Consider the following 14,795-nt stretch of genomic DNA (forward strand, 5'->3'; position numbering starts at 1 on the left):
CTGTTGGTGTGTATGTGTGTGTGCACACTTCCCTCCTGTTGGTGTATTATGTGTGTGTGCACACTTTCCTCCTGTTGGTGTATATGTAGGCTTGTGTGCACACTTCAATCCTGTTAGCATGCAATAGTTTCTTGGTTGCTTCGAGCTGATGTCTAGTTGTAAATATACTCTCTGGTATTATTTTATCTGGCATCATTTACCTTCCACGGAGTGAGTTTTCTCATTCTTTAATCTCCTTACTCAATCAAGAAATCGTAGGCCAGCTGCTTGTGACATCTTTTTCCACGTAGTAACATTTCCAAATTGAAGTGAGGAGGGAGGGCTTAGGTGAATGAACCCAACACCTGTAACCAATAAAGCTGAGGTATTTTAATGCATGGACATAACAACCTTTAATTTTATGATTTTTTTTCTTCTCAGGACAATTTTCCTAGTGTTACTATTCTCGCAATATGCCAGAAATGTTAAATTTCCTCTCCCAATTTATAAATCCAAGAAAGGATGGACTGCGTACAAATTGCAACTTTTCAAAATGTTTCCAGTGAGTAGCTGATCACCCCACCCCCACCTCTAGCACAGTATGCCTTTGTTCACATGTAAGGTGCTAGGTAAAGGAAGGCTATGGGGAGACCCTCCTACATCTCTGTGATGATGGCATTGGAGTACTTACTCCTCACAGGCTAAAGTCTAGATGTCTGTAAGGTTCCAGTTCAAAGATTAGATCACATTCTTCTGCATTGCCACAGAAGGACTCTTGTCAGTGGCTCTGAGATGTGACCCCTCAGAGGGTCTCTGCAGGCATGCTGCCCATTCTTTTACTAGCCAGACTTTGGAAAAAGAAAGTGAATTTACCTGCATAGCTCTCAGTGCAGTCTCGTTGAAGCAGTTGTTCTGCATAGTCCTGACGATGGCAGCCTTGGGGTGGTGGGTACAGGTAGAAAGGGATGTGTTACTCAACAAAGATTCTGCCCTTGACCGCTCCAGATCATCCTGGCTATCCTCGTGTCCTGGCTGCTGTGCTTCATCTTCACGGTGACTGATGTCTTCCCTTCCAACAGCACCAACTATGGCTACTATGCACGCACAGATGCCAGGAAGGGCGTACTTCTGGTAGCCCCATGGTTTAAGGTTCCATACCCATGTAAGTATCATGAAGGCCCAACCGGGAGGGGTTGGAAGTAGACAAAAGGTTCTACATCGTGGAAAGCCTTTTTTGATCTGAGAATGTCTCTTTACCTGGACATTTTTCTAATCACTTATGTGTATGTATATACATGTATATGTGTATGAGTATGGAGGTCAGAGGACAGTCCCAGATGTGGCTCTCATCCTTCCCTTGTTGGAAATAGGGTCTCATTGTTGTTTGCCACTGCATACCCCAGACTAACTATGCTGTGAGCTACAGGAGTCTCCTTTTTCTACCACCCATCTCTCTGGAGAAAGAAGCACTGGCATTGTAGATATGTACTACTACTGTGTGGGTTCTGGGAATTTCAACTCCTGTCCTCATGCTTCAAATGCCAAGCACTTTACCCACCAAGCCTTCTTCCCAACCCTGTGGCTTTTTGGTCATTAGAGAATCAGACAGTGAAAAGGGAAGTTCTTGTCCCCAGAGGTCAGTCACCCACACACAGTTACTGACCAGTTCCCCTCTCAGGTTAACTGCTTGGCCTTCTGGGCCCTATTAGGCTCTGAAATCCTGGGCAGGTGCTCTGGCCAAATGTGAGCTGTGATGGCAAAGATTTGAGGGCCACTGCTGGTAAAGACAGGCACAAAGCTACTTGGTGCCAGGGCTGCCACAATGGAAAGATTAGCTAGCTGCTCCTGCCCACCAGTTTATGGGATAGTTTTCCTTTGGTCACAGCTGTGGCGGGAACCTGACACTTCAAGCAGCCGGAAGATGGAGCTTAGGCTCCAGTGTTGGGTAACTCATTGTGCAGAGCATGGATCTGCACCCAAAGGATCATCTGGAGTCACATGCAGCATTCTCCGGGTCCCAGCTCTGAACTTCCTCACGGGAACCAGTGGTTAGAATGCTATTCCAAACATTTTCAGTTTTCTTAGAGTTGAAGCATGAACTTAGCCAGGTTGAGCCGGTCATCCCTTGTGCTGTCTTGTTTTCTTATTTTACAATGAGAAACCCAAAAGCAAGAAAAGCCAAGAATATTAAGATTGGGTCAAAGATACCTCCTCCAAGCATGCTGAGTGGTGATATTATCTGCAGCTCTCCCCTTTGTTGTTGGTACTTTCTGAAAGCTTTAACAGGCTTAGCCTTCTAAAATAACATTCTCATCACATGGCATCTCAGAGTGTATTTATATATACCTATCCTATTTCCAGAAAAATGTGCTCAGTTCATAAACATACCTATAAGCCAAGATAAAGTGAGATTGAAGATCTCTTGGGAGAATGGAGCAGAGCCTCGGCATATCCACTTGGCCTGTTCATACATATGGCTTCCCTGCTGACACCTAGTGACAGTACAGGCCACCAGCTGTTCCTGCAAGGGACTCTCCAGGGGCATTATAGGGCTTATCCATGAGATGGTATCACTTAGTAGACAGGGTTCATGGCATCACCATGGGAGTATGTGAGCTCATAGGGTTCTCTTCAGGGACAGCCTTCAGCTGCCAAGAGCTAGTGAACTGTCTTTCACCCATCTGCAAGACCCAGTTCTACGCACTTTCCAACACTTGGATCAGTCTAGAGAGGATACTTTCAGATATCACAAGCTGTGCCCTCAGCCTTTAATATAGGAAGGGTTGCCAAGATTGATGTTAATATACAGACTTCTGGCCCAAGATGTCAGCAATGCCAAAGCTGAAAACCTGCTGTAACACCCTGAAAAAGTAAGTAAGCCAGGCACAGCATGTCCTTGTAGATAATACGAGCTTTCAGGAGGCTGAGGCAAAAGCATGACTGATTTGAGACCACACACACGGACTCAAAACAAATTAGTAAACAAAGTTCCAGAACTTAGTTGTGCGTGCGTGCGTGTGTGTGTGTGTGTGTGTGTGTGTGTGTGTGTGTGTAGGAATGTGTGCACAGACTGGAAAGAGACAAACGAGTTAAAAGAGAGGGCTCAGTGATTGAGAGCTCTTCCAGAGGACCTGGCTTCTCTTCCAAGCACTCACATGGTGGTTCACAAACCATCTATAACTCCAGTTCCAGGGGATCTGATGCCCTCTTAAAGGGTGCTTGTGTGCACTGCATACACATGGTGCATGGTCATACATGCTGATAAAACGTTTGTATACATAGTATGCATAAAAGTAAGTCTTTAGAAACTTAAATATTTAAAGCTTAAATGTTGATATAAAGGATTTTTAGAAATCAGACTTACAGACTTCAGGTAAAAAGCAAAAAAGCAAAACAGAGACTAAGAAAAATTCAAAATGTATTTCATGAAAAGTGGTGCAAGTTAAGTATTCCCATTTTTCAAAATGATGGGCTCTAGCATCTTAGATTCAGAGTTTTGGACTAGGAATCTGTACATATTGTATCCCCAGTACAGTGAGGCTGGGTCTAAGCATGAAGGCCATCTGCATTTCACCCACCTGACACACAACTTGAAGGTAATTTATTTTCTTTTTGGAATAGTGCATTTTATTTTTAATGTTGTATGGGTGCTTTGCATGCAAGTATATCTGTGCATTATTGTCCTGCCTAGTGTCTATGGAGGCCAGAAGAGGGTGCTGGGTCCTCAGGAACTGAAATTACAGATGTTTGTGAGCTGTTATCTGGGTGCTCAGAATTGAACCCAGGTCCTCTTAAAGCACAGCCAGTGCTCTCACCCCCAAGCCACCTCCAGCCCCCCATGTACCTGCGTTTTGACTGTAGTGTAGCACATTGGGTTAGGTTTGGAATTTTCCACTTGTGGTATCATGTTCTAAAAAAATTCCAGATTTTGGAACATTTTATATTTTTAAATTAGGAATGTTCAACTGAAAATGTAGAATATAATAGGAAATCTTCCCTCAAAATCAGGGAAGGGAAGATTTCTTCAAGGGAAACCATCATGCTACAGTCTATATACTGTAACAGAAGAAAACTTGTTCTAAGATAAAGAACGTCCTTGAACCAACCCTGAGAGAAAGTGTGGGCCGCCAGTGTACAGCCTGTGACACCCCTTCTGGGGATGTTACACTCTTCTTCTGGAATTGACACCTTGCAGCTCTTGCTCCAGCTGTGTCTGCCTCCTCTGCTGGCTCCCAGAGTAGGACAGCCCCAGGCAGGAACACTCTCCTCACTTTCCAGCCTTGTTTGTACATCCTGCTTTGAAGGCCTGTCTTCATTTGAACTTGAACCGTCACACTGTTGGTGTTCTCTCAGAGTGCCCAGAGCTACAAGGCAGGCTCCTGCCCCAGAACCGTGTTTCAGATTTTCCCTCTGTGTGGCATCTGGGTTACTATTCCTAATGGTTCAAGGAAGAAGGGCATGTGCCTTTACCAAGGAAAGAAAAAATGTCTAATAAGAATTAAGCAAATGTAGATACTCAGATGAAATTACAATGGGAATTTTGTTTGCTTTCTGAAATAAAAGTTAACAAACCTAATGGTGACAAGGTAGGGTTACATTTACTCTGTGGTGTACTTGAGTATCTGGAACTTTTCACTTGATGCCACTACTTTGTACCATGGTGTCTACAGCTGTGCTCTGAATCCCTGATACAAATGTCTATTCCAAGCCAGGAATGTAATCCCAGCCCTGTAACTCACACTCTAGAAACAGATGCAGGAGACTTGTCATGAGTTTGAGGCCTGTCAGAGCTGTATAGTTAATACTAGGCCATCCAGGGACACTGTCTCAAAAAAAAGAAAAAACAAAGCAAAACAAATTTCTGTGTCACCATAGCAGGCAGTGTTGAATTACACTTTAGTGGATACTAGGAACATGACCTTGAGGAAGAGAATCCCCCACCTCTTCCAGTCTAGTGATGGCTTTCTCAAGTAAAGATGCGGAGGGCAACCCTCACTGAGACCCCTGCTCAGTAACCTTCCCAGACATCTGCTGTGATTTAAGATTTAAAAGCAAATGGTTTGCAAGAGCTTGAGAATCCTGCACAGATCTTACAGAGTTCCCTGAGGTTCTTGAAACCTTGCCAGCCCCTAGAGGCAAGTGTGCACATCTTTCATGGTTGTTTTCTCTCCTCAGTTCAGTGGGGGATGCCCACCGTCTCTGCAGCTGGTGTCATTGGCATGCTTAGTGCTGTCGTAGCCAGTATCATTGAGTCCATTGGTGATTACTATGCCTGTGCCAGGCTCTCCTGCGCCCCACCACCTCCTGTCCATGCAATCAACAGGTATGTCCCAAGAACACATGCTCATCTAGTCTTGTGGTAGAAACTGGGAGCTTCAGATGACAGCAGCTAAATCATAATTGGCTGCTTATCTTTGGCCAAGTCACTGCCCTCAGTGCCCTGGCTGTCTCACCATGGCACAGAGCAGCTTCTACGTTCCCTCCTTCCAGTCTCCCGACTTCTGGAGAGGTGGATGCATCTCTTCTCAGTGTGAAACGGGCACCACGTGTTTCCGTTGTTCTCTGCTTGGTTTTGTTGTGTGTTGTCTTGTTTTCTCAAGGACCCCTATCCCCAAAGAACTTATTTCTGAGTTGAAGAAAAAGTCTCTCATTCAGTCCTGACTGCCATAGTCAGGCAGGTAGCACAACATTTTTCTTGCATCAGATAGTAACCCCTGTAGGTCTGTCGGTGGGTTTATGTCAGTTGCCTTTTGAGGTAATCTGTTCACAGTCATGGATCACAGAACCAGACAAGAACAGCTCTGAGGAGGCAAAAACCAAGATCCAGAATTTTAAATGAGTGTCCCCCATGAGCTGTGGGGTTTGTACCTCGTTAGCTTCTGGAAGTCATTAAGAGAGTGTTTCTAAGGAAGACATGGAGAAAGGAGCACAGGCTACCCTCCCTGTTGTTGCTCCTCCAACATGAGTCAGCATGACTAGCATGGACTCTTTTGGGGGGGTTCTCTGAGACTTTCACAGCCCTCCAGCAGAGCTGTTTCACATGATGAGACCACTCGTGTCAGTTTTTCATAAAAAGATTCAAAGCCAGGCGGTCAGGCTGCACTCCTTTAGCCCCAGCACTTGGGAGGCAGAGGCAGGTAGCCTGCTCTACAAGGTGGTCACCCCCATCTACAAAAAGGTTCCAGGACAGCCAGGGCGGTTATACAGAGAAATCCTACTTCCCCACCCCCAGCAAAATGTACAAGCTTACAAAGTATTTCTTCCTGATGGAACTATCTTAATAGCGAAGAATCAAATTGGTATGCTTTACTTCTAAGCACAGCCCACACTTCTCTTAGATTCAGTAGTTTGATTTTATTGAAATTATTTTAAAGTACTCGTGTCTAATGGGCAGTGTGGAGATAGCCTTCTTAGAGTTGCTGAGCATATGGGGGGTGTCCTCAGCCTGTCAGAGAAGGGACCTGAGAGTCCATACACTGTCCCACTTAACACTCCCACCCCTCTCAAGGGGCATCATTCTTGTAGGCTTCGAACGTTAAGAGCTGGTTTCAAAGTTTCCCATGAGTGACTGTTTCCCGTTTCTTTTCTTTTAGGGGTATTTTTGTGGAGGGTCTTTCCTGTGTTCTCGATGGCATATTTGGTACTGGGAATGGCTCTACATCCTCCAGTCCCAATATTGGAGTTTTGGGAATTACAAAGGTACAAATGTTTTCCTAGTTAAATGGCTGTCTGTCCATTTCATTGATGGGTTTGACCTGTGACTCTTCCATTGTGATCTTCCTTCCCCACCTCCCTCCCCCTCTTGGACGAGCTTCAGAGTGCCTGTTAGGCGACCTCACCTCACTTGGCCGCCCTGGGTAAGAGGCATCTGGGTTTAATTGTGGCTTCCTGCTGTCTCCAGATGTTGACTAAGCACCTGCCTGTGTCAGGCCTTTGCTCTAAGCACTTTGGAGTGCCTGAAGAGAAAGAAAGTTGGAGATTATATCCTAACAAGGGAAGACCCTCAGTTCAGCAGGGCGTGTTGGATGAGAGATGCCTGTCTCTATAGAAACCATCCATCACACTAAATAAGTCTCAGGCCTCTGGATCAGAGCCCCTTCCCAGTGAAATCTGTGGAGTCACAGTGAAGCAGAGCCTGGGTCGGAGTCCTCCCCACTCAACCCTAGATAGTGACATGTAAGCGTACAGTTGTCCCACCCCAAAACCCTTCTTCTGTGAGAAAGTCTGCTCCTGACCTGTCAGATTTATTACGGGCAATTAAACTTCATGTTCTAGTTGCCATAGGCAAACAGTGCTGCTTGCCAGGATGTTGAGGAGTGCTGGCTGGCCCAGCAGCCATTGGATGTTGTGTAACTAGAGACTGTTGAGACTGGTTCCCTTTTCTTTATAGCCTGCATGAGTCACAGGACTCCTTACCTAAGAACCCAATCCGGAAGCCTTCTAGACCTGTTTGACCTCCTAGCCTCATGCAAGATTCTATAACCAGATAAAAAGAAACCCAGTATTAAGTTTCACTCATCTTGGTTACAAATCCAGGTGAGAGGGAGCAGTGTTGAGATGCAGTGAGCACACCCAACCTGCTTATCTTCCCCTAGAGGCAGGGCCAGTGTAAGCTCAACTTCAGGTGGACCAATGGCACCATCTACTGCCCATTCTCCCAGCACATGGCATGGAGGGAGGGAACTGTATGGGAACTTCCTTCAGTGTTGCACAAGTGCTGCCTACAATAGGCAACAATGTGGAGCCCAAGGAGCTGAAGGAAGGGTTTGATGGGCACAAAGCGGGTATTAACTAGTAACCCCTTAGCATCTGCCCATGGACATATAACTAGCTCCAAACAGGGAGGCTGTAAAACTCCTGAGGACCTCGTGTTTATCAAGCACCCTTCTTCTGTACCTCTACAGATACATTGAACAGCTAAGGTCACTGAAAGGAAGCAAGTACCCTTTACAGGCCCAGGGATGAATGGCATTTGAGTAATACAAGCCTTCTCTGAAATGGCACCCCAACCGCACTTACTTATTTGTTTGTTTATTTTAGTTGTGCAGGGGGAAAATGTACACATGAGTGCAGTTCCCACAAGGCCAGAAGATAGAGTCAGATCCCCTTGGTGCTAAGCTGTAAGCAGTTGTGGGCCTCTAACTATGGGTGCTAGAAGAACAATACCAACTGTTAAGCACCGGGATATCTCTTCAACTCACCAACACTAATGCATGAGCTAATTTATGTTGCTCTGAATCCCTTTGTTCCCAGTCTTTGGAGCCATTTCTCCAGGCAAGAACTGTATCCATTCAAGACACTCACTGTTGAGTCCCTAGTCTACATCCGCCTTAGAGCAGGGAGCTGGGACTTGGGGCAGAAATGTCTGTGTGTGACCCTAGCCCTGTGATTTTGTGAGTTGAGCCCAGCCCCTAAGGTCTAGATCCATCTGTCTTGACACGGCAGTCAGGAGCACATGTAGCTGTGTTCACTTAAATAGATTCATGTTAAGATTTTACTTGCCCAGTCTCGTTGGCCATATTTCAAGACTCTCATTGCACATGCTCAGTGACTGGCAGAGGACAGCACATTCAGAAAACACCGCCACTGTCACAGTCTCCTGGACAGACAAGGCTGAGCCATTGAACCATGCTTGGATTGAAAGGAGGGTAGTGTGTCCCCCATTTTCGGGCAGTTCTGCTGATACCTGCTTCTATCCAGTCCCTGCATTCCTTGGACTTGGAATTCCTAACCTCATCAGAGTTGAGTTACCTACTCTGCCTCTGCTGAGTGTAGTCTGCCTGTCCCACAGAGAAGGCAACAGGACAGACACTGGGGATTGGGCTGCTCTGGCCCCATCACTTTTTCTCAACATGGTGACAGCAGGTAGCTCCTTTGGTCTCTGTGCCCTGGTCTATAAAGGTAGCTTGTAAGATGTTAGAATTTATCACTTGATAATCAGTTTAGCATGGCTTTCTGGCGTAGCTGGTTCCAAGTACCAGCTACGTTACAGATATGGTCACTTAAATTGTTTGCCACTTGGTTTATTTCCAGGAATGGAGTAATGTGGTCTTCCTAAACATAGTCTGCCCACCCCAGATTACATTTTTTCCATGTGTCAGTGTTAGTTTCTATTACATATGTATGTGCCTGATTCTGACCCTAGAAGTCAAAAAAGGGCATTGGATCCCCAAAACTGTAATTTAAGTGGGTTGTGTGCTATCATGTGGGTGCTGGGAGCTGAACATGGGTCCTGGAAAGAACAGTAGTGTTCTTAACTGCTGAACCATTTCTCAAGTCCGAATATAGTGTCTTTTAGAGATGGTATTTAGGAAAGATCATTTCTCTGGCACATTACATGCTATTGAAGACCTGGGAAAAGCCAGGAATACAAATTTGACTTTTTGATGGTCATGAAGGAAGAAGCAAGGATGTATGGAAGAGGTGCCAGGGAATGGGCAGAATAAGAGGAGTCTTAAAGGTCTAGTGTAACTAGCAGGTAACAGGAGGGCAGGATCTTAGGGCAGTTGGCAGCGGGGATAAACTGGACATAGACATGCATGTTTATGAGCCAAGTATTCAGGAGGCAGAGGCAGGAAAACCATGAGCCTGGGCAATGGAGTAGGTTCTAAGCCAGCCTGGTCTGCATTATCAAGATCCCATCTCAAAAAAACAAGACAAGCTAGGCATGGTGGTACATACTTTTAATCCCAGCACTCACAGGCAGAAGCAAATAGATCTGAGTTAGAGGACAGTGAGAGTTACACAGAGAAATACTGAAAACAAAACAAAACAAAGAAGATCCAAAAAATCTGTAGTTGTTCAGGTACTATTCATGAACAGAAGAGGGGCTTAGTTGTTGCTTGGTTATTAAGCTCTATTGTCGCGGGCATCCCTGGGCCACTGTGGCCTGGTAGGGGGCTACCCATTCCTACTGGGAGCCTTCACACTGAATGGTCCCTCTGCCTGTCAACTCTCCTTCAGGGAAGTCTTACTCAACTTCGCAGAACATTCAACAACTCTTCCCAACTCGTTTTTTCCCCTTTCCTCCTGGGCTCCCACATAGCACAACAGTGCAATTTTATCATGGGGCTGTGACTTAAAACTCATCTTCATGTCCGTCCATCCCTGGTCTAACAAACTAGCGTACTTTAGATGCTCAGAGATGTTTACTGCAGATGGGAGGCTTCCTTCTCGTGGGATCAATGAGGCAGTCCCTCTTGATTGAGCCTGCAATTTGTGTGATCTTTTCCACTGTTTACCTGTCCTTTGGTCCTAGCAGAGGCTACATTGGGGCAATGGAGGTTGCATATTATCTGTGACTATGTTCCCCTTGGCAGGCTCTTTTTGTTTTCTTTTTACCTTCTTTCTTCCTTTCCCTGCTCCACACCCATCCTGTGTCCCTCACTAACCCCAGTCTGCTGCCTCACCCTCTGAGTGCTGGGGTTATAGAAGTGAGCCATCGCCTCCAAAGATGTAGATTATTTACTAATCAACAATATTTTAACAAGGGACCGGCAGTGTCTAGAAAGTTGACTCAATGACAGAGAGCAAAGGAAGGATCCGGAGGCAGCAAACCTAGGAGGAGGGACTGTCACCTATCTGTGTGCAGGCCAGACGTGATTGACTTTGCTTTAGCTGCAACATGTTCTTTGATCCTTAAGGCAAAACCACAGTTTATCCATGGTAGAGTAAGGAGCCTGGGAGCCAGAGGAGCTGCATTATCAAGTCATTTAGTCAGAAGTACAGTGGACACGCAGACCAGCAGCGAGGCTCCAGAATTCCCCATTTATAGGCCCTTCACTTTACCACCCTTTTATGGCAAGACACTGTGAGGGGAGGTGCTTCCACAAATGGTAGTGGAATGTTTATCTGACTTCGGAAAGATGGATGAGCCACAAGGACTTCTGGGGATTGTCATGTGAAAAGTCACATGAAGAAACTGGGAGAGAAGCAGGAATAGTATGTGTAGTGTAGCTGCTGCACGGACGACTCCAGCCCAGGAGGTCATCCCAGCCAAAGCCCACGAACAAAAGTAACTATATCTAGGGCGTGGGTAAGTCTTATCTCCAACTCCTGACCCCTGGGGTCACCTTTCCACAGCTGCAACAGTGAACTGAGGTGTGGAGAAAAGAATGGAGCAAGGACTAGTGGCGTTCTTGGGTTGTCTCTATAGTAAGGTATTGAGGAAAGTTTAAAGTACTCTGGGTTCTGCCCAGGACACCATCACGTTTGCCCCGGGCTGCCAGTCTGGGTTGGAGAATGAATGGCAGGTAATCTGCAACTGTTGTGCCCACAGGTTGGCAGCCGCCGAGTGATCCAGTATGGCGCAGCACTCATGCTGGGCTTGGGTATGGTTGGCAAGTTCAGTGCCTTGTTCGCATCCCTCCCAGACCCCGTGCTCGGAGCCCTCTTCTGCACGCTCTTTGGTAAGAGTCCACTCCCCTGATGCAGAGGCCTACCATCACCAACTGTTCTTCACACTGGCCGATTCTTTTTAAAATCAAGCTGTTTAAAATCAAACACACAGGCTTCAATCCCCAGATTTCCCTGGATTTAGTGCGTTTTACACAAAAATAATGCAGCCCTCAAAATGTGTACCTAAAAATACATGCAGAACATACTTTTCTGAAAACAGTTAGCTTCTAACAAAGCACTGAGCTACACAAATGCAGACTGAAAACAGGATTTCAACTCCACCAAAAATAGTCATCTTAACAGGGGTAAAAATCACCCAATACACACGGGCTAATTTTTAATGGGCATGTTTTCACAAATGAGATCTAGCAGTAAATCTAACAATTTCATTTTAAATTGTAAAAGGCGATGCTTCATTGGGCAGTGGTGACATGCGCCTTTAACCCCAGCACTTGGGAGGCAGAGGCAGTTGGATCTCTGTGAGTTTGAGGCCAGCCTAGTCTGCACAGCTAGGAGTTTCAGGACAACTAGGGCTGTTGCACGGAGAAACCCTGACTTAAGGGGGGAAAAAAAGACAGTGCTTCAAAAAGCTAGGAATTTGCATCAGTATCCAAGCCAAATGTATGTTAAAGATAGAAGTAATTATGTTATGAAAATTAAGGTAAAAAATCTAGTCTCTTTAGATTTTCTAATTGATTTAACTCAGATATTCCCCCTATAAATGAACCCTTTAAATTTGATCACTTTCACTATGTGACTTTGGGTTTGATCTGTACCACTCAGATACAGTCATTGTGGACATGCCCCAGATTTCTAGTGTGGGTTTAATCAAAATGCTTCAATAGGGAGAGTAAGAGATGACTCAGCAGTTAGAGCACTGGCTGCCCTTCAAGAGGACCTAGGTTCAGTTCCTAGCCCTCATATGGTCAGTCACAACTCCAGTTACAGGGCATCTGACAATGACTTCTGGGCTCACACTTCATTCAGTCATAAATGCAAGCAAAATACTTACATACATAAAGTTAAAAAAGTTAAAACTTGTCTACTTGATTTAAAGAAAATGTAGTGTGAAGCTTATGTGTGATGCTGTCATCCGGGTGGTCATGCTAGCCCTGGACCTTCCCTTTCTGGCACTGCACTGGTCTCCAAGCTGATTTCTGATGGACAGAGAAAGGACATCAGGGAGCCTGTCCTCAGCCTCTGGGATAGCCTGTCAGCGTGTTGTAGTTGGTAAACTTTGGAACTGTGTTCTGACACTTTTCTCTCCAGGAATGATCACAGCCGTTGGCCTCTCTAACCTGCAGTTCATTGATTTGAATTCTTCCCGGAACCTGTTTGTGCTTGGATTCTCCATATTCTTCGGGCTTGTTCTTCCCAGTTACCTCAGACAAAACCCTCTGGTCACAGGTAGGAGAAAGAGGCCTTGAATCTTGGGTAGGGCAGTTGGGAGTTCAGCCATAGATTCACAAATAGCCCTTGTAGTTAGAAGAGACCTTGGAACCTCAGGTGCATGTTGCTTCCTTCTGAGTCTTATTCTGATTATTTCTCTGGAAACCACCAGGGCCACTCACAGACATTATTATGGGGTGTCTTCAGATCAGCAGTCCCCAGGTGAGCACTTGGTATGGGTGCCAAGGGCTTACCTTTTGTTTTATTTTGTGTATATGAATTTTTCTCTGCATGTGTGTACACTGGGAGCGTGCAGAGGCAGAAGCCTGGATCAGAGGAGTAGAAGATTCAAGGAACCTTCTTGAAAGGCACCATGCTAGAAACCAAACATGCCCTTGCCCAATGAATTGTCATCTCACCAGCCCCTGAGGTCTCATTTTTTAATGGTTACCTCTCCTTTAGCTCTGTAAAACTTTTGATTTCACAGACTCATGCTGTATTAAGTTGTGTAATTCCTTAAAACTCAACTTCACAGACTTTGATATGTCTTTCTATTTTCAATTCAAGAATACTTATTTAGGTCCTGGAAAGATGGATGGCTCAGTGGTTATAAGCTCTTTTTTTTTTCTTTTTCTTTTTTGGTTTTTCGAGACAGGGTTTCTCTGTGGCTTTTGGAGCCTGTCCTGGAACTAGCTCTTGTAGACCAGGCTGGTCTCGAATTCAGAGATCCGCCTGCCTCTGCCTCCCGAGTGCTGGGATTAATAATTTTTTTTATATTTTATTTTATGCATATGAGTTTTTGTCTGCCTGTATGTATATGTATCATGTATGAGGTTTGTCTGCCTGTATGTATATGTATCACGTGTGTGCCTCATGCCCGAGAATGTCAGGTGAGGCTGTGGATCCCCAGGAGCTGGAGTGGAGTTAAAGACAGTTGTGAGCCACATGTGGGTGTTGGGAATTGAACCTGGGTTTTCTACAAGAGCAAAGTGATCCTAACTACTGGAGAGATGGCTCAGTAGTTAAGAACAATAGCTGTCAATTCCCAGCATCCATAAGGTGGCTCACAACCATCTATAATGGGATCTGATGCCCTCTTCCAGCACACAGGTATACATGCAGAACACTCAAACATAAAATGTAAGAGAAATAAAACGGTTCCTAACCACTGAGCCAGCTCTCCACCAAACCCTGGGTGTGCACTCTTATTGTGAGCTATTCTTGGCTCTTGTAGAGGGCCTGGGTTCAGTTCCCAGCATCTGTATATATGGAAGTTCACAATTGCCTGAACCCCAGCTCCAGGAAATCTGAAGCAGTCTTCTTATCTCATGTTACATTCAAATAGTGCACAGACATACATGCAGGCAAATACACACACCAAATTAACAGATCTTTAAATAAAGAATACCTTTTTAGCTCCTACTTTTTATTTTAATAAAATCCTGCTGCTATGCAGAATGAGCAAAGGAGGAACCTTCTGAAGAAATATCTGTTGCTATTGATACATTATTTTTGCAGTTGAATAATTCAGGATTATTCTTTCAAGTTTTTTTCTTACATAGGCTTTCATGTAGTCCAGATTGACACTGAACTCATTTAGGCAAGGCTGACCTTGAACATTTAATCCTTCTGCCTTTACCTCCCAAGTGCTAGGATGACAGGCATGTGCTACCATACCCATCTTAAATTAACTGGACAGGCAGCCTGAATTTTTGGCCAGCCTATTTTACATAGCGAGTTTCAGGATAGCCTGGGATACATAGAAAGACCCTGTCTCAAAAATAAATAAATAAATAAATAAATAAATAAATAAATAAATAAATAAAATAAACAGCAGCAGTGAAAAAAGAAAAAAACATTTTTAAAAGTTGCGTAAACAACTAGACTTGGTGGCTCTTTTGTCAACCCAACACTCAGGAGGCTGACACAGGAAGATTGCCATGAGTTTGGTACCAGCCTGAACACAGTGAGTTCCTGGCCAGCCTAAGCTATGGTGCGAAACTTTGCACAGACAGCCACCTCCACCCCCA

The 14,795-nt window shown here is 45.0% G+C and overlaps 1 protein-coding gene across 2 annotated transcripts in view; it reads left to right on the plus strand.

The window, feature by feature from the left end:
* Slc23a2 (solute carrier family 23 member 2) overlaps nucleotides 1-14,795 on the plus strand; it is a 102,665-nt gene that overhangs the window by 81,470 nt on the left and 6,400 nt on the right. For both annotated transcript variants that reach the window (XM_026788461.1, XM_005365565.3), the window contains exons 9-14: nucleotides 421-541; nucleotides 985-1,141; nucleotides 5,155-5,302; nucleotides 6,573-6,678; nucleotides 11,258-11,387; nucleotides 12,646-12,783. In XM_026788461.1, coding sequence (XP_026644262.1) covers nucleotides 421-541; nucleotides 985-1,141; nucleotides 5,155-5,302; nucleotides 6,573-6,678; nucleotides 11,258-11,387; nucleotides 12,646-12,783 — 800 coding nt within the window. The remainder of the gene's footprint in view (nucleotides 1-420; nucleotides 542-984; nucleotides 1,142-5,154; nucleotides 5,303-6,572; nucleotides 6,679-11,257; nucleotides 11,388-12,645; nucleotides 12,784-14,795) is intronic.

The sequence above is a fragment of the Microtus ochrogaster genome, unplaced genomic scaffold, assembly GCF_000317375.1.
Source record: "Microtus ochrogaster isolate Prairie Vole_2 unplaced genomic scaffold, MicOch1.0 UNK3, whole genome shotgun sequence".
NCBI lineage: Eukaryota > Metazoa > Chordata > Mammalia > Rodentia > Cricetidae > Microtus > Microtus ochrogaster.